Source organism: Equus quagga, chromosome 17 (assembly GCF_021613505.1).
Source record: "Equus quagga isolate Etosha38 chromosome 17, UCLA_HA_Equagga_1.0, whole genome shotgun sequence".
Classification (NCBI taxonomy): domain Eukaryota; kingdom Metazoa; phylum Chordata; class Mammalia; order Perissodactyla; family Equidae; genus Equus; species Equus quagga.
Genome location: NC_060283.1, coordinates 46,436,578 through 46,463,368, shown reverse-complemented (window position 1 = coordinate 46,463,368; position 26,791 = coordinate 46,436,578). Strand labels below are relative to the sequence as shown.

Genomic DNA, 26,791 nt, shown 5'->3' with positions numbered 1-26,791 from the left:
TTATGAATTGTTAACTGATCGGACTTAAAAAAAAAAAAGGAACACTGACTCCTTTTTCTCCATCTTGGTTTCGCAGAATACAAAAATTGTATCAGCATTGTATATACACTAATCTGTATTGGGTGGAAGATCAATCGATCAATTACTAACTAGTGATAAACTGGATTTACACTGCCCCTTCCCACTCAAGAGTGATGAGAGCTTTTATATGCTGTCCTATAACCGCAGAGTCGACCCTTGAACCAGGAGCCACAAGAAGGGTCCCTAGAGAAATACACACAACCACCACCACCAGTGGAGAAACCATGTGAGGCCAGCACTTCCCAGCTTCTTGTTATACACGTGTACTCCCCTCACCGTGATACGCCTACAGTGTTTTCAGAAGGAGAAAACCGAGGACGCTGGCATTACTACTAGATAACGCACTTACAGCTCATCCCCCCCCAACCCCGCAGCCCCGGCCACCTGCCTACTGCTGGGTGGACTCCTTGGGCAGAGGGCCTGAACCTTCTGCACGCTCTTCCTTCTTGGTGCTGAAACACACTCAAGGCTTCTTCTCCTTTAATTTAAAAAACAAAACAAACAAAACCCAATGAAACTCTTTTAACAATACTAAAACTTTCTTCATCTTCTTCTCAGCCAAAAACTTCTCTGAAGATCAGCCTACACCCGCCACTTCTGGCTCTCTGATTCCTCACCCCGGTCACTCTCTGATCCACTGCACTCCACCGCACCACCGCCACGGCACGGAAAGGGCGCTCCCTGCCGCCACTTGCTGCCACCTGGCTGCCACCCCCAAGGTCACTTTCCAGTCCTGATCTCATCCTCTCTCTGCTGCACCTGACACCATGACTCAGGCCCACCTGAAACCCACTGACCCTCTGGCTTCCATGACCAGACTGTCCTGGCTGCTCCTCCTCCCACTTTGACCCTCCTGCCTCTGTCTTCCTTGTGGGTCCCCAGTCCTCTGACTTTCTCTTAAATATTGAGATTTCCCAGGGAATGTGACCTTGGCCCTCTGCTCTTCTCAACCTACCTGCTACCCCTAGTTGAAGACAGGCCCAGGCCTGAGTCCTGAGTAACTTCAAGATTTAGGAGTGGGGTGATGGGGAAGCCAGCAAGGGGAAGAAGGGGAAATGATGATCCCCGAGTGTGTGTTAGGAGCTCAGACTACATCCTATGAGCCGAGTTTCCCAAACTTGCGTAGCCATACAAATCATTTAGGGAACTTATTGAAGACAAGTTCCCTGGCTGCAGGCCAGACCCACAGCTTCAGCATCACTACGGAGAGGCCTGGGAACCAGCATTTCAGCACGTCCTCCAGGTGAACCTCAGGATCAAGTGCATGAGGGAATCACTGCACAACGGGGAGCCAGTGAAGAGCAGTAAGTGGGAGGATGGAGCAGTCAGCTTTCTCTGTTGGCTGGCTTAGTGTCCAGTAAGTGGAAGATGCGTTTGGGGAGGCAAGGCTGAAAGTGGCAACGCCAGTTAGGAGGCTGTTCAGGATCCCAAAATGAGACTGTGGAACACAGGTAGTGATGGAGAAGAGGTGACGGCTTCAGAACTGTCTGCACTGTGGGGTTCGATGTTAGATTAGATGTGGGCATTTAACGGACAACAGTGTTAAGATAGCGTCCAGATTTCTAGCCAGGATGGTGGCGCATGGTTAGCTGCCCTCTAAGACAGAAACAATGCTGACATAGAGGGGAAAGGTGACGAGTTCAGTTTTGACAGTTGGGTACGTGGGCCTGAACCTCAAGGGTTTGGTCTGAGCTGGGGGGTTGGGAGTCCTCTGAATTTAGGTCTCAGTGGACACTACAACACTGGCTCAAATAGTGGTCTGCAGACCTGGTGCTGATGAGAGAAGGAGAGAAATAGGGAGTGAGTGTTCAGAAACCCTGACAGCAAATATTTTTATGGCATCCAAGTATGAAATTAGTGGATTATCACATTCAACAATGTAATTATCAAAAACATCAATCTAGCAAACTAAACCCAAGGCAAACAGAACAAGGAAAATAATAAAGATTAGAGTTGAAATAAATAAGCAGAGAATAGGAAAAACAAGATAGAAAATTAATGAAACCAAAACTAGTTCTTTGAAAAGATCAACAAAATGGACAAACATTTAGCTAGAGCGATGAAGGAAAAAAGGGAGAAAACACAAACTACTAAATTCAGGAATGAAGGGGGATGGGACATTACCATCAACCTTACAGAAGGAAAAAGGATTATAAAGGGCTACTGTGAACATCTGTGTGCCAACAAATTAGATAAGCTAGACGAAATGGATAAATTCCCAGAAAGACACAAACAACAAACACTGAAGAAGAAACAGAAAATCTCTAACAAGTAAAGAGATTAAATTAGTACTCAAAAAACTTTCTGCAATGAAAAACCCAGGACCAGATGGTTTCCCTGGTGAATTCTTCCAGGCTGCAAGTACTAGTCTCTTACAACTCAACAATTTAAAAAAGATAATTAAAAATGGGCAAAGGACTTGAATAAATATTTCTTCAAAGAAGAAATACAAATGACCAACAAGCACATGAGAAGATGCTTCAATGTTATCAAAACCATAAAAAGATACACTTCACACCCACCAGGATGGCCATAATAAAAACAAAATAATAAAACAGAAAATAACAGGTGTTGGCAATAATGTAGAGAAACTGGAATCCTCATACATTGCTGGTGGGAATGTCAAATGGTACAGCCCCTTTGGAAAACAGTTTGGCAGTTCCTCACTAAGTTAAATAGAGTTACCATATGACCCAGCAATTCCATTCCTGGGTAGATACCCGAGAGAGCTGGAAAGGTAGCTCCACACACAAGCTTGTATACAAATGTTCATAGCAGCATTATTCATAACAGCCAGAAAGCGGAAACAACCCAAATGTCTATGACTAATGAATGGATAAACAAAGTGTGGTATATCTATATAACGGAATATTACCTACCACAAAAAGGAATGAAGTATTAATTCAAGCTACAACATAGATGAACCTTGAAAACATTATGCTAAGTGAAAGAAGCCAGACATAAAAGGCCACACATATCATATGATTTTTCTAAATAAAATGTTTAGAACAGACAAATCTCTGGACTCAGATAGTAGAGTAGTGATTGCCAGGAGCTGAGGGGAGGGGGAATGAGGATGACTACGGATGGGTATGGGGTTTCCCTGGGGAGGCAGGGTGATGAAAATGTTCTGGAACTAGAGAGTGTTGATGGGTGCACAACCTTGTGAATATAGTACAAAACCACTGAAGTGCACACTTCAAAATGGTGAATTTTATGGTGTATGATTTATATCTCAATTAAAATACATATATATACACACACACAGGCACACAATTAGACCCACAAAAATAGCAATCTATAATAAATCGAAATTTTAAATATCTAGTTTTTCATGATAGTTTGAGAAGCACTTCCTTAAAGAGTTATACAAGTTGTTGGCTGACTGAGTAATCCCTAACCTGCTTCTCCTTGCGCCTCCAGTTACACACACATGTGCGTGCACACACACAGGCTCTCCACCACGCTCTCCTGCCCCGGCCCCCTTCATGGTTCAGGGATGGCAGCTGCTACAGGTCTCACATTCACTGTATGGAGGCTGTACCCTGTGGGCTAGCCTGAGCACCGAACCATCAATCGTGACAGCTCTGTGACACCCGTTTAAAATTAAGCACCAATTAACAGATTAAAATTAATCCATTTTTAGGCCTAATATCTATCCTGAAATAAACATTTTTTATGTGAAACCATCAGGCATCCATTGTTAACTTCGTATAAACTGCTCAACAGAAGTGAACACGGGGAGGTCAGTATAATGAAGACATCCTGGAAGCTACCTACCATTACGGCTCCGTTATCCTGGCCCACAAATATCCGTCTGCTATCGTGATGGTACGCCATAGCAGAGCAGGGAGCTGCCAGAAAGACAAAGAGCACATTACGAGCAAAGCCAAGCACTTTAAGTCATTGTTGAAAGCAATTGTTAAAAAGAGCTATACGATTTAGGTTAAAAAAGGAAGGCAAAGACGTTTTGTAAAAATTAATGATGTAAATTGAAAATGTTACTAAAGTTCTGTCATTTTAGTTTAAAATTCTTATTTTAAAAGTTTTCTATGTTATTTTTATAACTCTGGGTAGAGCGAGCCAGCATAAAGTTTCATCTGATTGAAACTTCTACCAGTTTCTGGAAAGATCTGGGGACTGGTGCTACAGGGTATGATCTGCTACCCAAACTCAGCCGGTCATCCTGCCCCCCAGCCCCATTTCCCCATCACAGGTGAGAGAGCAGCTGGGATCTGTAGAAAGAGGGGTTCCCAGGACCAGAATTCCCATTCCATGGCATATGTGAGCAAGTTGGGAAAGCCACTTTGGAATTACATTTTTTTTTTCCAATGGTCAAAAAATGTTCCCTTTTTTTTTTGTAGTAACTGGAGATGTGAGGTGTAGACATGTTTCTTTGTCCACAGCAGTGTTATGTGACTGGGAGAGCTCCTGCTTCTTCTCAGGTACATACCCCCTTCCAGGTTCTACCTATCCTTCCAGAAAGCGTGGGCCAGAGAATGAGTTTTAGGAAGGAAAAACTCTAAATCGTCTCCTTCTGCTAAAAATCAGAACTAAAGTGATTTAGAAAATGGAAATTTGGAAAAAGGACTACTTCGGTTCATTTTAGCCTAAAGAATTTTAATTGACCATGCAAGAACCACAACGAGGAAACGCATGCCAGAAAAAACAAACACACAAACTTGAGTTTACTTTGAAGTAAAACTTCTCATAAAAAAGCAAAAGAAAAGAATCTTATACATGAAGTCACCATTTGAAAATAACTTAAAGTTATCTCTTTACAGTGGGCTGACATTCTCCACCAAGGAAGAAAGCAAGCTATAATACTGGATTGTAACCAACAGGAAAAATGTAGCTAGCTGCATGATCAGACTATAGAAACTGTTTCAGTTGCATTCAAAGAACTATGTAATTGAAAGGTAGGTACTGCAACTGTCTGTATACAGAACAACCACAACTGACTACAAGCCTGTCCACCCTTATCCACCATACTGATGTTTCAGACTACAGTCATGCCCCACATAACAATGTTTTGGTCAACGATGGACCACATACATGATGGTGGTCCCATAAGATTAGTAGCATACAGCCAAGGTGTGCAGGAGGCTATCCCATCTAGGTTTGTGTAAATACACTCCACGCTGTTCGCACAATGACAAAATTGCCCAGCGACGCATTTCTCAGAAAGTATCCCCATCATCAAGCAACGCATGACTCTATAAAGAACAATCATGTTTAAGAACTATGACCACAAAGATATACGTATCTTCATAAAAAGTGCTCTATAATAACCACACATAAAATTATCTTTGAGAAATCAAATCATGCTTTGATGATTTCAAAGATACACTGTCACCATTTTTGCTTGCTTTTCACATGGTACTAAATCTTAAAGGCTTAGTTTTAAGCTTCTTTTCAATTCTTTTATGCTCAATCCTAAAACAAACTATACATAAACACATAAAATCTCTCTTTGTGTAAAAATTATAAAGCGTTGAGTAATTTTATGAGGTTAGAGAATTCCTACATTTAAAAAAAACAGAGGGGGCCGGCCTGGTGGTGTAGTGGTTAAGTTTGCGAGCTCTGCTTTGGCAGCCTGGGGTTGCGGGTTTGGATCCCGGGCACGTACCTACACACCATTCAACAAGCCATGCTGTGGCAGCATCCCACATGCAAGTGGAGGAAGACTGGCACAGATGTTAGCTCGGTGACAATCTTCCTTAAGCAAAAATAGGAAGATTGGCAACAGTTGTTAGCTCAGGGTCAATTTTTCTCACCAAAAAGAAAAAGGCTTCCCTAGTTTATTTGTTTTGTATATAAAGATGTCCTGGCTTTTTTCCTAGAAGAGAAGCTTCTAGTGAGATGAGCAATATAATTTAAAAAAATAAAAAAAGGTTTGGACATTCACATAGTTTTATAAACTAGCAAAGCACAAATCACTTTTCAAAAAGGTAGCCTTTTTAAAAGGCATCAGTGCAGTGCAAAATCCTATGCTTACCTCTATGCCAACTCTAGTTTTGTAAATAAAGGGTTTTTTTTTTTGTTTTTTTGGAACACGGCCAGGCTCTCTCATTTATACATTGTTATGTTGCTTTCAGGCAACAAGGGCAGAGGTGAATTGTTGCCACGGAGATTGTTTGGTCCACAAAGTTTAAAAATATTTACTGTCCAGCTCTTTGCAGAACAAGCTTGTGGACTGGGGTGGGCAGCACAGTTTAGGAGTCAGACAGGCAAGGACTGTTACTCCATCCACAAGCAATCGACCCCACCCCTCAGGCCTGTTTCCTCGTCTACTAAACGGTGAAAATATCATCTTCCTTGCAGAGCTGTTGTGATGATTTCATAAAATGATATTTCAAAAAAAAGGACATGAGGCACATGGTTGATACAGAAACTAAGAGTTATCACTTTCCTTCAGCTAAAGCAGAGTCTGAAAGTTACTTTTGTTACGTGACGTAATGTTATGAAACATATCGGGCCACCTAGAACAACATACTAAGGTTTGGCTTATTGAGCACTCTGTTAGATGACAGGAAAAAGTTAAATTCATGGATGACCACGAAAATGTCCTAAATTGGGATAGTTTTTCTTTTTTTTTCTTTTAATTTTTATGAGGAAGATTGGTCCTGAACTAACATCTGTTGGCAATCTTCCTCCTTTTCGTTTGAGGAAGACTGTCACCTAGCTAACATCTGTGCCAACCTTCCTCTATTTTATGTGGGATGCCACCACAGCAGGGCTTGACGGGCAGTGCTAGGTCCACACCCAGGATCCGAATCTGTGAACCCCAGGCTGCCAAAGCAGAGCGTGTGAACTTAACCATTATGCCACTGGGCCAGCCCCTCTGGGACAGTTTTTAGATAGTTTGTTTTTAGATACCAACATGGCACTTGTTTTTCAGACAGTTTTTAGAACCAACATGGCACTTTTCCTATCATATTTTAAATTTAATTTTAAAATAAAAGTCATCCTAACACAGACAAGCATTTACTTCTCATAATTCATTCATTCCATTTTCTTCTGGCAGTGTTCTTGCAGTCTTATCAGTAGAGACAATAAAGAAGTATCTGGAAGCAACAAGCTGAATATGTGTAGGTGCAGACACGCAGATGTCACCCCACAGCGGGCGCTGTGCTGGTTCTTTCCAGTTTCCACTGGCTTTTCCAGCCACAGCCCTCTGGGAGCCTCTTCCGGAGGGTACAGTTAAGCCAAATTAGCAAGGGATGGCGACAGAGAGCACCAAGCCACGTGCCCAAGACCTAAAAGCTAAGGAAGAGTGAGCATATCTACTGCCAGTTTCTGGTGCCCTGGGAGAGAAATTAACTACAAAGCTGTACTAAACACGTGGAAGAAACACAAGCCGAGGAGAAACTGAACTAAACACAGGATGAAATCCATCTCAGTCTCTATTCTATTGAGCATGAACTCCAAGGCCGAGGACTCAAGGAGATTAAGCTCCGGTCAGAATATGAGGTGTGGGGGAGGGGAGGGGGTGACGATTCATGGCAACAGCATTAATGAGACTGTCCACAAAGATGACACACGTTCCCCAGCACTGGCAGGAGTTCCTCAGGCTCTTGCTGTTTCCAGCTATCAGATCCATCACAGGGCCGCTGGAAGGGAGGAATCATCAGTGTAAGAGAAGCCCTTTTTTGGGGTTGGGTAAAAGGCGGACTCAGAGGCCCAGGGTGTCCCACCCTCCTCTGCCCCGACTCTAAAAAATCCCAAAGTCAACTTTTCAAACGGGCTCTCTGAGCACATTTACTAAGATGTCGGTCACTTCATATTTCAGACTGAGTAACGACAATACAAGTAGACATGGGTACCAGGAGATTCTACGGCTTGGCACAATAAATTCTGATTAGGTTTTCTGGTTGTCTTCTAACGTGCTACATGTCGTTACGTTTTATGGTTCCGTTTATAATAGTTATCTTTATACCAGTATTCCAAAAAGTCTACTGCATTGTCATCAAATGATTATCAAGACAGAGAAGCTGACCAGCCTGCCCAAGCTGTCAGTGGAGGCTAGAACGCATGAAAACCGTGACAAACTACTAGTTTTCTGTGGAAGTGATTACAGGATCCGAATATTGCACGTATGCTGGAATACATGTGCAAATGAGAAAGTGAGAGCCGAGAAAAGAGGCGCTCGGAAGGATGGCTTAAACTCATTATACGGAATTTGCTGACTAATTGGCTGCTCTGTATTTCTAACAAAGCCCACAGCCTCCGGAATAACTCTTAAGAAAGCTGTGAGCAGTGTCAACAGTGTCTGGAACCACTGGCAAGAGCTCTTCTTTAGAGAACTTTATAAGGGCTTCAGAAGTAACACACCTTTAAGCATGCCCAAAAGCCTTGTTTCTTTTCCTAGGGGGTCCTCTGAGTACTGAAACCCTGACCTGAGGAAAGTCCCTCACTGAGGACCAAAACCACTAGGAAATGAGCAGCCACGGATGCCTTCCGTGTGGCCATTTGGAACAGCAGGATTCAGTCCTTGTCTGGACCTGGATGACATCCAAGCTTTCTTTCCAAGAAAGGATGAAGAAAAGTGGTGGGAGAGAAGGATGGCAAAGCTGCTTAGATTTGCATGAAGGGCTAGAATTTAAATGTAATTTTATGTCACTACATCTCAGGGCTGTTTTAAAATCTCAATGCAAAAGCTTTATCTTCTGGATTTATTTTCAGAATGTACTTGACTACTGAGAAAATCGTCTATTTAAAATGTGTTGAACCTTGGGCAAATCTCTCATAGCACCCAGAGTTTGTGACGAGGGTGGCCAAAAGAATGGCCCTGAAGGCATGGGAGGGACAGAGCCCTGTTTGAGTGTCAATATCAGCTACTACTAAGTACAAAGGTACCACTAATATAAATTGGCAAAATAAAAACAAAGGAAAACGGAGGCGGGGGGCCGCGGGCTTTTCCTCTTTTTTTCCTTCTTCTTCCAGCTTTGCTCAAGTCTGCTTCAGTTAAACCAGTAGACCCAACTTCCTGTGCAAAAAAAGAAGTTTTCCTGCTGTTTAGCACAGCCTGTCGAGGTATTAGGCAACTAAGAAATTTATTTTGAAATCGAGTAGTGCTTTTTAATCAGTCATTTTGAAATTTAAACCATCAAAGACACTACAGACATTTTCCTCCAGTAGAATAGTTCAGCTACTTACAGGCCATCGTGTGGTAGATGCTGGGCCAGTACTGACCGCTGTCTCTTTTCAGCCATACTCGGATGGTTCTGCAAAGAGAAGAAAAAAGAGTAGTCTTTAGTTATTTTATCTTCTTTAGTCATTTTATCTTCTTTTGTGCTCCAGGAAAACTTAACTGTTCATTTTATTTTCAAAACTATTTCCCAACTGATCTTAGGAACTTAATCAATTGGGCAAATAAGTATACACACACAGAATACATAGTATGTTATATATAGTATATATACACATATGATATACAGTTACATATAGTATGACCATATATGGTAAGTTATGTAGTAGCTAGGAGACAGGATTTCAATAATTTTAAAAATATGGAAAATGCTCATTATATAATGATATAGAAAGGAAAATGACAACTATTAACTTCATTTATCGGTAAAAAAAAAAAAACCCCTGCAAACTTGTTCACTTGACTGTCTGAGCCAAATGAGAAGAGTAGTAGATACAAACAGAAAGAAAATGCTTCTGGAGAACTCAGACAGTGGTGCCTACAAAGCAGGGCCACCCCACTGCTCATTCGCCAATAATTCCCAGTCTTCATACCCTGGGAGGAAATCATTCCACACGAGGCCTCTGGGCTCTCTTTCATCAGAACACACACAGGGAGATGAGGAAATCCTGTACACTGGCAGGAAAATGACAAATGGCCAAAATAGCCAAAGTCTAATATTCTGGCTTATTGCCTCAGAAGAACAATAAGGAAGGCTGTGACCGTCGCGCCTGCAATCACAGAACCTCCTGGAAGCTTTGGGCCTCTTGCTCTTCAGAATCCCTAGGACACTCGCCTCTTCCTGTGAAGCCGTACTCTGCCTCTGCAACAACTCCTAACTGTCTTATTGTCAGCTCTATCACAGTCATTCTTATATTTCTAACAGCAGCACAGATTCCGGCACACAGCACAGAATAAATGTCTATTCACCTTAAGCTAAAATACATTAAGACTAAATATTGACACTAAATGTTTCCATTTCACTTGAAGTTCAAGACAAGACTGCTCTATGAGGATAAAAATCAGACTAGTGGTTGCTTCTCGGGGAGGAGAGCAGAATCCAAAAGAATGAGGGAACCTTCTAGGGTAACGGCAAGGCTGTGGGGAGCTGTTCCTTGGGTATACGCACTCATCAGAACTTGTCCAACTAGACTTAAGATCTCCACAGATTACTGTATGTGATTAGACCTCAAGAAAAGAAAATAAAAACTAGATGTTGCCCTTCATTGATCCAAACAGATAAATAAGATGACTTGGCAGCCCAGATGGCATAATGCTACGGTGCATGTGAACTGGACACAGGGCTGAGGGTAGGAGCAGTCATGTGTACAACATGCCCCGTCTGCTGGACACTGCTGAGTGGGCACAATGGAACCTGTGCCACGCTGAATCTCTCACATCTTTCTCTGCATCCCACCCCTGATCACAACTGGCTAGACCAGAAATGGGCATCTGACCCTAGCCGGGTCAATCGGTTCCTTCCCCGGGGAATTGGAAACCAGGAGAGAGAGAAACAGATCAGTATGTCTCCAGTAGTTGAAATGGCTGCTTCTGATCTTATGTTTTGTAATTTGGACTCTTATCTGTCAAAAAAAATGAAAAGACTGAAGACAATCCATGGAGAGAAGCACAAATGAGCTGAAGAAAGTCAGGGGAAGTACCTGCTGGCAGCTGCTCTTGAGGCCGACCGACTGCCCTGGACTTCAGCTCTGGGAGGCAGACACTCCAGCATCCTGACCATAAATGCCCTTAGAGGCTCACGCCAGCCTGAGTTATCTGTCTTGTCTACAGTCAAGCAGGTACTAACATACTACATCCGCGTGAGATGAAAGAAGAATCCCGAACAAACACGGTCTCCTCATTCAAGCATCATTAAACAAGCTCCTACGAGACAAGGCTTACAAGACAAGATAATCAAGCAGACTTTCAGGAGGCACCCATATCGTGACAGTAAGTTCTAGAAAGTCCAAGTTCACATCCAAAATTAAAAGAGAGAGGGAGATCAGACTACAGCATGTACAAACAGACCTATTAACTTTACACTTTGTAATTCAACATCTTAAATCAAAATTTAACACTCTGTGAGGTAATGTTTAAACCACTCTGTTATTATTTGTGGGTTCTTGGTTACTGTTCATGATTACTTAACAAACCTCAGAGATTAAAACTTTTTCACGATATGGATCTTTCTAGTTTGTAAACCTTTAAATCAAGTTATGAAAAATATTTAACTGCATGGGAAGATGTTCATGATATCATGTTAAGTGAAAGCCCTATAGAAAACTGATAAACACAGCATGATACCAATTTTAATTTAAAATACAATCTGATCAAACCTCTAGATCCAACTACCAACTTATAAGAAACGCAGAGGACAGAGGAAGGTAAGAAACACCACCACAGGGGTGCATTCAGCAAAATCAAGATCGCGGGGAAGTCTACAGGCGAATGACCCAGTTTCTTCTACAAATAATTTGCCAGAGGAAAAAAAGAGATGGAGCACCAGCTTGTGATTGAAGAGGAGTAAGTGACATATCAAGCAACCACAACGTGTAGGCTTATCTGGATCCTGATTCAAACAAATTGCAAAATATACGTACATCATTATGAAACAACGAGAAATAGGAATACTGACTAGATATTTAATGATATTAAACAATATTGTTCATTTCTTTAGGTGTGATCATGGTGTTGCAGGTTTTCGCTTGTTTGCTTTTTAAGAAGTAAGTGGTAATTCCTAAACAAGATGCTGGCCCTTGTCTCTGTTCCCAGCATGCCCGCCATGTCCGGCCCTCCTCACTCACACAGACGTGCAGCCTCCTCTCAGGTTTTGGTGGGTTCTTCCCTCTGGTCTACCTTGGGCATGAGACCACCAGTTACATCTCCCAGGAGCCACGCATCCCACTGCACCTGTGCTCAGAGCACAGCAGTGGTTGTCTGAAATCAGGGGTTCAACTGACACAATTAGTGCCTATGGCCCCCTGACCCAGACCCTACACCCCAGTGAACTGTCATCCTCAAGTCTCCAAATACACTGAGCTCAGTCACGCCCTAAGCCCTCCTCTGTCATCACCCTCCCAAGGACTCCTCTCCAGGCGGTCGTTTATCTGGGCGCACCGCAGGGTGGGTACCATTGCAGCATAACTCCCTCATCTAAAATAATCCAGAGAAGCTTATAATGATGATCCTTGGGCCTGAACTACTAACACAATGTTGACTATATTCTATGTTACTTAATACGCAATGCTTATGGATACACTGCATTACTTACATTCAACACAGGGGATGAAGCCAAAGGAACTGTAACTAGTCAAAGGCAATAAAGTGAAGTCACGCAGGGCCGTGTCAAGCTCACTGGCCTCCGTTCACACAGGCATCACAAAGGTGCTGAACCTGCCAGCTATCTGTCAGGCTTTTTTTTAAGGGTCTAAAGAAGAACAGAATGCTGACATATTCTAAAACATTTCAAATCAACCCCAAGCATTGTGGGTCATGAATGCACAGGTAGCTCAATAGAGGACCCTGTGTCCTCCTGAAAGAAGAGAAATACAGTCAGGTGTCACTTAACGACAGGGATCTGTTCCGAGAAATGCATCGTTCGGCAACTCTGCAGTCATGCGAATGCCACAGAGTGCACTTACACAAACTAGATGGTACAGCCTATACACACCCAGGCTCTGTGGTACTGCTCTTACGGGACCACCGTCGTATATGCGGTCTGTCCCTGACTGAAACGTATTATGCGGTGCATGACTGTACTCAGAGAGCAGGGAAGTCCATTGAGTGGAAACCTTAAAGCTCACCTCTTCCAACCAAGCACCTAAAAAGTCAAATTTTAGTTTCACGTAGTTTCAGAATGGTATTTCAAGTAGCCCAAGGTCAAAGCGGAACCTACCCAGCCTCCAGCATTTTTGAAACACAGCATTATCTCCTTTGGAGGACGGACATCAGCACTACGACGTGGTCTGGACCCCGCTGACACACTGGAAAACTGGCAGGACTTAAATGATCTCTTGGGGTGTTTCATCTGAAAATTGTTTATCACATCCAGGCTAAGAGAAGACCATCCTTGATTGGAAGCCGGCTTGCAAATTAGGCTCTTGACCTTGATAGTCATCTCTACCTCAGTATTCACGCCTTCTCTCTGCAATTTCCTTCCTTCTCTTTTTCACAGGAAGAACTCTTTCCCTTCCTGGCATTAAAACCTCCCACTTTCAAGATTAAATCAAAGCCATGTTAAGTTTAACCTCTAACACTCCAGCACTCCCAAGAACCTATGTGCTAAAGAAAGTTGCGTCATTTCTACTAAGTAACATAGGAATTCGTTTTGTATAGTGTTCAGAATATGTCTCATTGGTTTAACAGCTTAATGGTTGTGAAAACAGGCTTAAGTTGGGCTGCTTATTAAAAAATCAACAAATTCCACAGACTAAAAAAATTTTCTGTTTAGTAAATTGGAAATAAAATCTACTATTCAATAAGTTGAAAGCAACACAATATATTTTAGTAACATTTTACAGAAGCAAACTATTAAAAACATCTAGGATGATATTAATAAACCATATAAGCACTAAAGTGTTAAGATCAGATGGTTTTATTTTTATGAAAAGCACAATATTTTCTGCCTAGATGAATATCAGAGCTGTTCTCTTCACTAAGATAAAACAGCTTAACTTTTCCTTTCATATTTTGACAACTTGCCACCCACACACCTAAACTCTTTTTCTTGCCGCTTACTCTAAGCGTTTTTCTAGTGGATGGATTATCTCTGATATTCTAAGACCATGTCAATCCGAAGAAAAAGTCTTCCCTTAAAACCAAAACCTTAGAAACAGGTTCATTCCTTGCCAAGCTCTGTTTTTAAGTTATTTTAAAACAATAGTCTGATATTTTTCCAAAAGGTGCTTAGAAAGGAAATGTGTCATTTCTTTTAGAGCTTACAGAAATGTTGTTCAAACTTCCCCAAGCTACCACGATTCCTGTGGAGGGCTGTGCCATCAATTCCCCTGGCCTCCTGGTTAGAGACACACAGACTCACATACGGCTGCAGTATTTCCAAGGACAGACGGGGAAAGGTGTCTGCGGAAGACTGCAGTGTTATATACACACAGAGACGCTGTACACACAACGCCACCGCCACTTTACTCTCCACGGTCGTTCAGCATAGTGGGTGATCCGCGTGGCTTCTAGATAAATGCAATGTCAGAGTTGGCTTGTATTTATTGTAAATATTCCAGACTGAAATGTTTTTAAGATGTATCACTGTGCAGGGACAAGCAAAGGAACAGCTGAAAATAATAAGAAAGTGCCATTTCTAGGGCTCTCATAATTTTTGTCAGCACCGTAAATTAGAACTCAGTCTTCGGCAAGAATTTTGCTCCATATAGTGAGAAACACATTTCCTGCCTAATAAGAATAATGATAATAGTAATAGAAATAACAAGGATAAATTGACTTAGGAATTCCAGGTTTGCCAATTGATTCTGAGGAAAGTATTTAAAAGGAAAAAAAAAAAGGAACTACACATAAAAAAAAATTCTTAACACCATCATTCAAAGGAGTGAAAACTGGGGGAAAAATGTTAAATAATGAAATGGGTTAATGACATGTTAATTCAATAGCTTATACAGTCATTAAAAATAGTTATGAAGATGATGGAGCTGTGAGAAAATGTTTATGAAATGTTATTTTTTTTAAAAAAAGCCTAATATAAAGTGATAGAGCTAAATTCTATAAGTACTCTAAGTCAGGCCAGGCAGGGCAGTGAGGAGGCTGCTTAGGGAGAAGGAGGGATGGGGACACCCCTGAGAGGCTCTGACTCTGGGTCCTCATGAGGGGTCCCTGGAGGAAGGACATGGAATGGCTGAGAAGCAGGAACACAGGGTCGCACCTCCGCTCAGTAAGCACTAAGAACAAGCCAGCCATGAAATACCTCCTCGTGAGCACTTGAGGACTTACCGTCTGATTTTCAAGCGCATCTATCTAAAATTCTAAATACAAAAACTGGCCACGGTCTAAGAGTGTGTCTGCTAAATCGTCACCACTGAGGGCAACGAGGCTGAGGATTAACAGCAGTCAGCTGTAGGCAGGGTGCAGCCACTTTTCCTTCCTCAGTTTGGCAGATCCTAAGAGGCTCTGGGGACCCTCCCTGAGGATTCCCCCTTTGAGATCTGTGCTGCCCTCCACATGAACTCACGCCATGGGGCAGGCCTGCAAGTCTGGAGACCGTCCTGCCTCCAGGGGTCTATAGGGGCTTCAGTGCCTCCCTGGGGCAGTGCAGAGAGTGAGGAAGCCCAGCGCCATCAGGAGACACGGACCTGGACACACATCACTCCCGAGGAGCAGTATGCAGGGGCAGAGCGAGCAGAGCCAGGCAAAGAAATCAGATGGAGAAAGGCAGGCAGCCACCAGAGACACCCAAAGGCACAGGGCTCAGGGGCCTCAACGATGCAAGCAGGCAGCAAACCGTGCCTCTTCATAAACGTGTCCCTGCTCCTCTTCTTACAAGTTCACAGCGGAGAACCGTCGTGGCACAGACAATGCTGCTTCCTGCCTTCCACACGCAATCAAGAGTGAAGAAAGAGTTGTGATCCTCTGAGAACGTGAGGCCACATCCTTGCGGGAAAGACGACAGCCAAGACCTCCGTTTTAGTACTCAGAGAGGCAGAAGCAAGGAGGGAGAAAGTCGCAAAATCAAACCAACCAACGCCAGCGCTGGATTAATTTTATGACTCCACCTACTGGTTCCGTCCAATTTTATTGCTCTCTTCTCAGAAGACAATGACAATTCACATCTCAAAACATTACAAAGGTAATTCATTCAAAGCAAAGCGGCATTATATGGTAAATAATAAGTAAAACCATTTTTTTTTTAAAAAAGGCTATTCAGAAAATTCCACATTTTATCCTTCAAAGCACTAATTCCTAAACAATAAGAAAACATGAAGCATTAAATTACTTTTTTCTCCAAATAAATCCAGAGTGTAGAAAAGCATAGATCTAACTTCAAAGCTCTCATTTAGTTCAAAGAAATCCTGAGTTTTATGCTAAATAGGAACAGTGAGTCTAAGAAAATCTCTCCCAACCTCAAGGTCTAGATGTGGCTGAGCCCAACTAGAGTATGCAAGATAATACATAAGTGCTTGCAGGAGATAGCTGCAAAATTGTGCCCAATCCTCTACCCCTCCCTGGACACACGCCTCTGCAATGTGACTCTGCAGCTCTTCCCATCAAGAGGTGAGATCTCTTTCTCTGACCCTTGAATATGGGCTGGCTTGTGACTTGCTTCGGCCAACAGAATGTGGCTACAGAGATGGAGGGCCAGGGCTGGGTAAAGAGGCACTTTCTTGGAAGCCTGCCACAGTTACATGAACAAGAGGGGCCAGCCCGCTGGAGGATGAGAGATCGTACGGAAGGGAGCCCAGCCGTCCGAGCTGAAGCCATCCTCCACCAGCCTGCAGCCAGCTAAACCCAGACATGTGACAGAGATCAGCTAAGTTCAGAGGAGCTGATCCACACCCAGAGCTGACCACAGATGTGGGAGTGAGCCTGGCTGTGACCAGAAGGCCTGTCCAGGTGACCCACAAGTTCATGAGCAATGATAATGCTTGCTGTCTTAAGCCACTGAATTTTAAGGTGGTTTGTTACATAGCAATAGCTAACTGCTATGATGCTATCTGTTCCAAAAATAGTATACCTTTAAGAATACTTAGGAATCTGACCTTAAAAGTAAAAATTAAAAATAGGGGCCGGCCCAGCAGCATAGCATAGCAGTTAAGTTCACGTGCTCCGCTTTGGTGGCCTGGGGTTTGCCAGTTCAGATCCCAGCTGTGGACCTACACACCGCTTATCAAGCCATGCTGTGGCAGGCATCCCGCATATAAAGTAGAGGAAGATGGGCATGAACATTAGCTCAGGGCCAGTCTTCCTCAGCAAAAAGAGGAGGATTGGTGGCAGATGTTAGCTCAGAGCTAATCTTTCTCAAAAGAATAAACAAATAAATAAATAAATAAATAAAAATAGCATGTGGCATCTACTGAGTGCCAAGGATTTCAAATGACTTAGCAAACAAATCACTCTGCTGTAACCTTTTTTTTTTTTTTGGCAGGGAAGGATTTGCCCTGAGCTAATATGTTGCCAATCTTCCCTTTTTTTTTTTCTTCTCTCCAAAGCCCCCCAGTGCATGGTTCTATATCTTAGTTGTAAGTTGTTCTAGTTCTTCTATGTGAGCCACCGCCACAGCATGGCTACTGACAGATGAGGGGTGTGGGTCCATTTGGACTTGGAAATGAACCTGGGCCACCGAGGCAGAGAGCACTGAACTGTACCCACCAGACCATCAGGGCCGGCTCTGTAACTTTTCACTGAAATACACAATCCTCACTTTGCACAAGATGCTACTGTGAATCCCAAGAAACTGAAGAAGTTACCGTAAAAGCACAAATGGAGTTATTACTCTTAAATATTGTTCCACATTTTTCAGCCTGTCTACAAAGAATAATAATTCTGTATATTCTTTTATCCTATTACAGTAGATACATGAAAAGCAGACTAAAAACCACAGTTCTGCTCGAGAATAAAGTCTTTATTCCCGGGAGATTAATCTTTGATCTGCTCAAAGATCTGCCTGGTGAGCAGGGTAGGTAGAGAGGCTCCTTTTTATTTCTTCCAGTCCCTTTAACTCTCTCAAAGAGCTGATTAAAAGGAAGTTAAAAATACATTTTAGGGAATTGCCAAGTCCATAAAGTCGCATCTACTTAAGCCACCACACAACAGGAGCAAAGACAGATTCAAAGCATGATTTTTCTTCTGAAAGACAAAGGCTCTTGAACCAGGGGGCTCCTTGAGGGGTCGTGGGTTGTATCATTTTTAAACCTGTAACTCCATGAGAACATACATTTGGGTTCAGCACATAGTATTTTCCAGTCTGACTGCCTTGAAAATCAAGCCCACACTCGGATAAATAGATTCAAATGGCACAAAAGTGCTTATGTAAAATCACAAGGTCAAGTTCTACCTCACCTGCCACATCAGCGCTTTTAAAATGAGGTCTTCTCTAAGATTGCTCAAAAAACACCCTAATCATCCCCAAACAGCTAAATTAAAGCAATTTAACCATCTTTAAGTTGTCAAATGATATACAGGGAGTCTTCAATTAATCAATTAAGCAAACACAGAGTACAGCATATGTTACAAATTAAGCCCAAGGCCTGATTTCTTTTAAACTCTGAACAAATAATAAGTTTGAGGAAATGTGATTTTCTAGTCACTCCTTGGGCTGCTCATACGATTTCATATTTGGTAAATCTCCAAACATTTCTGTTACCTACAGCAAGGAATACTTTTTCCTAGTCTGACAGTACCTCCAGGGGCTACAGACAAAAAGGTGTAATTCTGGAAGCCTGAGTGGCTTCCATAACATTAAGATGTTAGTCCGAAAGGGCGAGGAAAGGATTGGTTGTCAGGGCCATGTCCTGTTATCACATAAAGAGCTTCCTTGCAGCCCAGGCTCCTGAACTCCGCCCCCTTCGCTCCTGCTGCAGAAAGAAGGCTTTCTCCTTTGGTAAGTAACAAAGAGGGAGCACAGGAGATTTTTACTGAACTGATTATCTAAACTGAAAGGCAGAGAAACCAGCTTCTTTTTACAGAGAATTAGATGGGCTAACAAATAATTAGATGGAAAAATAAAAATTTCCATCCTCTTCTACCATCGAGGGAAGGAATCTTGGACAGTTTCAAGGGTCCGTGACAAGGATGACTTTCAGACTGCTGATTTCGTCACAGGCAGATTTTTATCCCGGGAGGAAGGCCACTGCATGGCCTCTGCACCAGCCCCTAAATGAGCAATGTCTCTCCAGAAGCCAGATGGCTGGTTTCTACTTGCAGATGTTTTCTGTTTTACTCAAGGCACCACTAGTGCTGTTATCTTTTCACTGTGAGCATCAAAATTATTTTTGTGACCTCTGTGCCACCAAGAAGGCTAAAACCTATCAACCTCTGAAGAGCAGGAGTAATCGAGACTGGATGGAGTCAATGTGGGGTCTGTGGAACACTATTTCTTAACTTAGCAAAAAAAACGAAAAACACTCAAACGTTACGCATAGCCTAGAAGTCCTGAAACACAAGGTTAACTAACCCCAAAGAAGCACATTTCGGGGCAGAAAGGAAGAGTAGCCTATTTTTAATTCTGTTCCATGCTTCTTCATTCCTAACAGGTTTGTTTATCGATTCACTCAAACTAACATTTGGGAGACCCCTGAACACCTGCGTTCTTTCTGGGAGTCTGGAATTTTGGCACATGCTAGGCAGAGGGTGCCGACGTGACCAGCCCCTAATAAAACCCTGGGTACTGGGTCTCTCATCAGCTTCTTGGGAGACACTATTTCACACACGTGGTCATAACTCAGTGCTGGAGGAACGACACTCCCGCGTGACTCCACGGGGCGAGGACTCTGGGAAGCTTCTGCCTGCTTCCCTCTGGACTTCACTCCATACCTTTCCTTTTGCCAATTTTGTTTCGTGTCTTTTCTCTGTAATAAATCATGGTCATGAGGACAAACATGGTGGCAGTCCTCCTGGGGAATCAACAAACCTGGGTTTGGTCTTGTGGACCCCTAACACAGCAGGGCAAAGATTTTATAAGGGAAAACTAACGACTGACAAGACTTGTAAGTAATCAAAGAGGAAAATGAAGAAGAGGCCACTCTCAAAGACAGATCTGTCAGTGACCCACAAACGGTACTGTCCTATTCAGACAGGAAAGTTTTTATTTTATTTACACACACACACTAAGTAGGGACACCTTTAGGTTTTGATGAGATTAAAGTAATCAAATGGAAAATAAACAGGAATGACAATAACAGCCAACACCTATATATTGCCTTCTCTACGCCGGGTGCTGTTCAGTGTGCCTTGTGTATATCGAGTCATCTAATTCTCACAAAGACCTGTGAGGTAGGTACTATTATATCTCCATTTCGAAGATGAGAAAACTATGATGTTGAGATAAGAAGTCACTTGGCCCAAGGTCACGTGGCTGGGATTCTAACTCAGGCATTCTGAATCCCGAATCTGTTCTCAACCATGCTGTAAAAAGAAAATGATCATAACAAGGAAGGGCCACCCTAACAACCAAGGAATAAACGCATTCCCACGGGAGGCGGCCTGCCTCCTCACTTCTTCACTTCATTGTGTAACACAAAATAAAGAGTCTACTGTTAGGCACTGCATGACAACACGAATACAACACTTAACACCCTGGTTTTCTGTGTAAACTCCCAACTTGCAGCTACGCCAGGTTAAAAAACAAGCTATTTAAGATTGTTTCCACACACAGTACAGTTAGTAAATATACAACTTATCCTTCAAACCATCTTGATATGCTTAGAAATGTCTAAGAGGAAACGAATGTACTCAAGTAAACAGCTGGTATCACAACGAAAAGAGGGAAGATGCCATCAAACATTTTTTAAAGTTGGTTTTCTGTAATTTTTATCATTTACCAGCCTCAGTGCAACCTCCTAAAATATTTTAAAACACAGGAGATCTGTCTTTTTTGACTTAGGCCAGACAAAACTGAGTTTCTTGCAGAAACCAGTGTTGGCCTTCAGGCTCCTGAAGCCCTAGCATGCAAGCACGCTCCACTCCAAACTCAAAAATGAAGACAGCAGGCCCACAGCCTTATTGACAAGGCTTTATAATAATGTTTTTACCTTTTAAAAATTCTATCCTTCAACCGATGGTCTAAATTTTGGACGCCGTCCACAGCAAAGAAGTTCAAAAAGCTAAAGTGTCTAGGGAATTAGTTCCTGCTGCCTCACCTCACCACGTTTCAGTTCTATTTTGAAAGCCACATCTCGCTTCTGTTTCCCCCGTTAGAAAAACGACTGCTGTCGTTCAAATTCTTAAACTTACTACCAAGGTTATTTTGTTTTTACAGCTTCCTCACTAGAGACACAGTCACGCTTCATTGATTCGAGAATATTTTTTTTAAGGTTTACAAATTTATCACTCGCCTACTTTGCAGGCTCAAATACTCTAGTTACAGAGTGCAGGCAACTTAAAGCTAAGGTTAAAAACACTAATTTAGGTTTAGCGGATGAAGGAAGTTTAAACAAAAGAGCTTAGGGTATTTATTACTCCAACAAAATATGAATGAATGCATCAAAAGAGTAACACCATTCTTGGTTAAGCCCTCACAGCACAGTCATTGCCGAAGGTTTCTGACCAGACCCCTAAGTTCACTGCCCCAATCACCACCAATGACTCCAGGTGTGATGGAATTAAGCCTTGCTATTCCACATTGGTTAAATACTCTTTGGAGGGATAATTTCTACTTAGCTCTGTCATATACAGTTTGGTTTTATTGGGAAATAGGTGAGTACATGTGAATGACTCCAAGCAAATATATCCCAGAAACTGACAAAAAAGGAGGACAAAGCGTAAACAGTATTCTCTCCCAGTAGGTCTACACACGCAAGCACAGCGACGAGGGTCTCCTTTCTTGTCTAGCAGTGGTTCTCAAAGCATGGTTCCTGGACCAGTGGCATCAGCACCAACATTACTGGGAACTCGGCAGAAACGTCAACTCTCAGACCCCACCCTAGACTGACTGAAACAGAATCTCTGGGTGGGACCCGCCCAACTGGGTTTTAACAAGGCCTGCATGCGATTGCGATGCCTGCTCAAGTTGGAGAACCACTGTCTAGAGAGACCAGGTAAACAAGTACATTAAGCCTACCAGGGTTTCTCAACCTTGACACTATCGACATTTGGGGCCAGATAATCCTTTATGTGAGGGACTGTCCTGTGCGTTATAGGAGGTTAAGCAGCATCCATGGCCTCTACCCGCTAGGTACCAATAGCACCCTCCTCCAGTCGTGACAAGCAAAATGTCTCCAGATCCTGCCAAATGTCCCTTGGGAGGGGCAAAATCACTCCTGGCTGAGAACCACTGCTCTAGAGTTTAGAAAAACGGACACTAAACTCAGGACAACCCTCACATCTTCCATTTTTCCTCTCAAAATGCTCTCAGCTTTTTCTCACTGCTTTTGGCTTTTATAAATGAATTAACTTCAGCTGGACCCTACTTTGTTAAAAGTTACTTTTCTGAGCGTTAGAGCAGAAGTTGTACAGAAAAGGTGCAAGCCGATTTTTTTTAAACCCTGAAAACTAGCAGAAAGGAAGGAAAGATGATTGAATCACAGCAAAAGGAAGAATCCTAGCCTTTTACACTTGCTGCCGGAGTAGTCAATCATTAACTCGTATGGTGTGGACTCCATTTCTCCAAAGGTGTAGAAAAACTGGGTGCACGGCAGAAAGAATTAAAGCCTCAGTGTCAGACCTGGGTTCAAATCTCAGTCCTATCATCTACTGCAGCGTCTTCTGAGCCTCAGTCTTCTAAGCTGTCAATGGCCATTGCAATAGGATGTTCCCTAACACTCCCAGCGGGGCTGGGGACAGCACCGCCAATTCAATGCATTGCTAATTCTGCAGTAAATAAACGAATATTCACACCACATGGGAGAAATAAAGATCACAGCCTCATCTGTTCAGTTTTAACACCAAATGAGTTTTCAGGCCCAACTTACATAAAAAAACCACTTTTTACTTTTAGAATGCATTGAATTTTGGAAATGTTGATAAGGGAAGGTGAAAGCGTGCACCCGGTGGGGAGGTGTGAGGACTGGATGTGGCAGCATACATACGGTCCAATTCTGTACCGACACAGAGAAGGGACTTTTAAAAGGTTAGCTCCTGTCATTTCTAAAGTACAAATTCTGTCATCTGCTTGCTCTGAACTCTCCAATGGTTCCTTGGCACCTGCAAAATGAAACCCAAATTCCTAAGAGTGGTACACAAGGAAGGTCCCTCCAAAACCGGACACCGGGCTTCCCAGCTCTCAGTAGTCTCTCCTGCCACGGCCACCTACACCCCTTTTGCTCCTGTCACCTAGAAGTAACTGTGGTTCTTTACCCTTCGCTATTCCCTCCTGTCCTTTCCTCTGCCTGGAACAGGGATGTGTACCCCTCCTTCCCTCACACGGACCACTCCTTTATCCAGTGACATCTTCCCTCAGAGGTTTTCCTGGAATGCTGGCTCTCGCCCAAGGACACTCGTTCCTCTGTGTCTCCCCAGCACCCTGGAGGTTGAGAGCACAAGGCCATCTCTTCACCACACCATCTCAGCCTTTTGGAAATAGGGATTTTGGTGTCAGCTGTCTTTCTATTCTGCAGGTCTAGCACAGGCCGGGCACACAGTAAGCATCCAATAAATGCTTATTTGATGAGTAAGGGTGGTCAGTGTTCTGTTTCTTCAACATGCTGGTTCCATCAGGTCCGGCGCCATAAAAATCAATGAATCAGAAGTTACATGAGGCCAGGTATTGTGGCTGTGGGTCCCTGTTGTAACCCGAAGGCCTGGCGCTCCATAAGTACAGTATTTCTAAATACATGAATGAATGAATGATTGATTGATTGAAGAGTATGACACCCACTTCTGACAATATTAAAACAAACCACCACGACCAATAACCCAAAAAACCCCACAGCTATGTACTTTCATCAAATCTCATCAAGTGTGGAATCTGCTAAAAAGATTGTCCTGCCTTCAAGGAAGTCCCATGGGCCTGAAACACAAACTAGAAACCCAAGGTGCCAACTCCCACCTGGTCCAGCCACTTGCCAGGGCCCTGCTGTGCCCAAGTGAAAATATGAGCTGATTGCAGGTGCCCCCACAACACTGCAGACCCAGAGCAGCTAAGTAATCACTTTCCATAAAACATTTATCAGCACTGCTCTCAGCCAGTAATCTCAAATATTCAGCAATTTACCCAATACGCATGAGTCATAAATAAAATATTTTACAAAATAAAGACAGCGAACTTTCATAAAGTGTCTGCATCTATGTTGATATCATGCAAATATCGTTATTCTGCCCTTTGCCTTTTCTTCACACTCCCATCTTCTCCCATGGCTCATGCCCCCCTCGCTCTCCCACTCCCTTCCTGCTTACACACACCCACACCCAGCTACTACCAACCACTCCTCACCTTGTTTAAGGTCAGCTACATGTAAACTGGCAGGGAGAGGCCACTGCCTGCCCACAATAAACTCACTCCATAGCAAAATACAAAGGTCAAGTAGGCACCGGGGGCTTCAGGTTTTCTCTTCCCATTCAGGACAGGCCCCCAATGTTCCTTACTTCAAAAGATATGATTACAAAAAGCTGGAGTGTGCCTTCAGCTTTAAGAGAACAGCAGTCCCTCCCATGTTCCAGAAAGCCTTTTGACTTCTGGAATATCCCCATTCAAGACCACTCATTGTATCACGGAAACAAAGTTTCACTCAATAAACATCAGTCATTTCCTCCAAATTCCCACAGGAAAGCTACTAACCTTTTAAACTTTTAGGGTTTTGAAAACGCTGAAGTTTTAAAACAAATAATCTCTCTGCAATGCAATCATACAGCCCTGGGAAGACCAGAGAGCTGGAGTGGCCAGGGGAGGAGTAGGGGGCAGCCCGCAGGGGCCTCTCCAACTTCACCCATATCTCTGTGACTGTGACTCTCCATGGGCCTCAGTTTCCCCTTGGGTAAAACAAAAAATCCGATCAGACCAGTGTCTCCCAAAGTGTAGTGGGTATTTAATGCAAGACCTTAGTACAAGAAAAAGGCGACTTTCGGCGCAGACTTTCGGCTAAACATAGCTTAACATGTTTAGCTATGACTTAAATTTTTTATGGCAAGCAATATTGATTTTTCATTAATGGTAGAAATATAAAATTTTCCTTAAAGTAAAATCATCTAAGTCTCTGTAAAAATAAGTCTCTTTTAGAAAACAAACTATTTAGTAATTAAGAGTTGAGGTGGTCCTAGCAGCTGTGGAAAAATAACTGTTCTAGGAACCTGGGGATGTGTGAAACAGAGCTGTAAACCCAAAGTAAGGCAGAAGGAAGAGCGGAAGCCCCGGAGATTCGTTCCAAGAAGGGAATCCCGGGCACCTGGACCGGTAACCGGCCGCCAGTCCTCCTGGCTCCCAGAAAGGGCGGCGTGGAAGTGACCGCGGAGGGCCAAGAAACCCCCCCGAGGTCGGGAAGCCTCCGAGAGCCGGGCACAACCCCACAAAGGAGAAGCCAAGGCGGGGGGTCCCCAGCAGAAGACGGGCGGTGGGACGGAGGCTGGAAAAAGCGAGGGTCCCAGACTAGAGGGGCACGTGGGGATCCCTGGTTGGAGGGGCGCGGAGGGGACGGGAGTCTCGGGTTGGAGGGGCGCAGTGGCACGGGGATCCCTGGTTGGAGGGGCGCGCAGGAGACGGAAGTCTCGGGTTGGAGGGGCGCAGTGGGACGCGGATCCCTGGCTGGAGTGGCGCGGTGGGAAGGGGATCCCTGGCTGGAGGGGTGAGGTGGGACGGGGGTCCCTGGCTGGAGGGGCGCGGTGGGACGGGGGTCCCTGGCTGGAGGGGCGCGGTGGGAAGGGGTTCCTTGGCTGGAGAGGCACGCTGGAACGGAGGTAACAGGCTAGAGGATTACAGTGGGGGTCTCGGACTGGAGAAGCGAGGCAGGGGCGGGGTCCTGAACGGAGAAGCCCAACAGGGGTCGAGACTGGAGGACCCGCGGGTGGGAACCGGGGGTCCCAGCGGACAGAGGGGCGCGGCGGGGGCGTCGGGCTGCGCGTCCCGGGGCCCGAGGACGCCCCCACGCGGAGAGGGACCGGGCCGCGGACCCCACGCCCCTCCATCCCGTAGCTGGCCGGCGTACGGGCCGCCCGCGCCGCGCCTCGGCCCCGCGCGCGACCGCCCGCCCTACCGGTCCTCGCTGGCCGTGATCACGCCGTCCTCCTTGGGGATGAGCAGCGCGGCCGTGACGGCGTCCTGGTGGCCCTCGATCTTGCTCAGCAGCACCGGGCGGCTGCTCTGCGGCCTGGAGTGGATCTCGGCCGCCATGATCGCGCGGCGGCGGCGGCGGCGGCCTCCCCGGCGGGCGGCCCATCAGCTGACGGCCGGGCGGGCGGGGACGCGCCGGTTTCGCTTCGGCTCCCGGGCCTTGGGCGCCGCGCCGCCGTAAGCTCCCGAGCGCTGCCGCCGCGGGCCGTATTGCCTGGCGAAGCCGCGCGAGTAAAATTACGTGGCCGGAAGAGGGCCACAGGGGGCGCCTGCCGAGAAGGGAGGAAAGTTACAAAGATTGAAAAGTAAAGTCAGTCACCCAGGAATGACTGGGCAGTTGGCGGGGAAGAGAGTAGTCCCCCCAAACCAGAGCCGCCGCAAAATAATAATACTACATTGTATCCATTTTAAGAAGCCATTGTTTGGAAGACATGCCCATTGCAGAGATGTTGAAGTGTGAAAAAGTAGGGTGCAATTTAGAATCTTTGAAAGACAGTGACACTCATTGATGGTGACTATGTACCAGGCACTATTCTAATTTCTTTACATGGATTATCTCCTTTAATAGTGATAACCTTAAGAGATGGAGAGAGAAGTGCTCTTGTATTATTCTCATTTTAGAGATGAGAAAATTAAACTAT

The 26,791-nt window shown here is 44.2% G+C and overlaps 1 protein-coding gene across 1 annotated transcript in view; it reads right to left on the bottom strand.

Moving 5' to 3' along the window:
- Window positions 1–26,289, bottom strand: part of WDFY1 (WD repeat and FYVE domain containing 1) — a 48,588-nt gene extending 22,299 nt beyond the window's left edge. The window contains exons 1-3 of the mRNA XM_046643540.1: window positions 26,074–26,289; window positions 9,241–9,308; window positions 3,862–3,935 (exon numbers count right to left, since the gene is read on the bottom strand). Coding sequence (XP_046499496.1) covers window positions 3,862–3,935; window positions 9,241–9,308; window positions 26,074–26,210 — 279 coding nt within the window. The 5' untranslated portion in view covers window positions 26,211–26,289. The remainder of the gene's footprint in view (window positions 1–3,861; window positions 3,936–9,240; window positions 9,309–26,073) is intronic.
- Window positions 26,290–26,791: the final 502 nt, after the last annotated feature.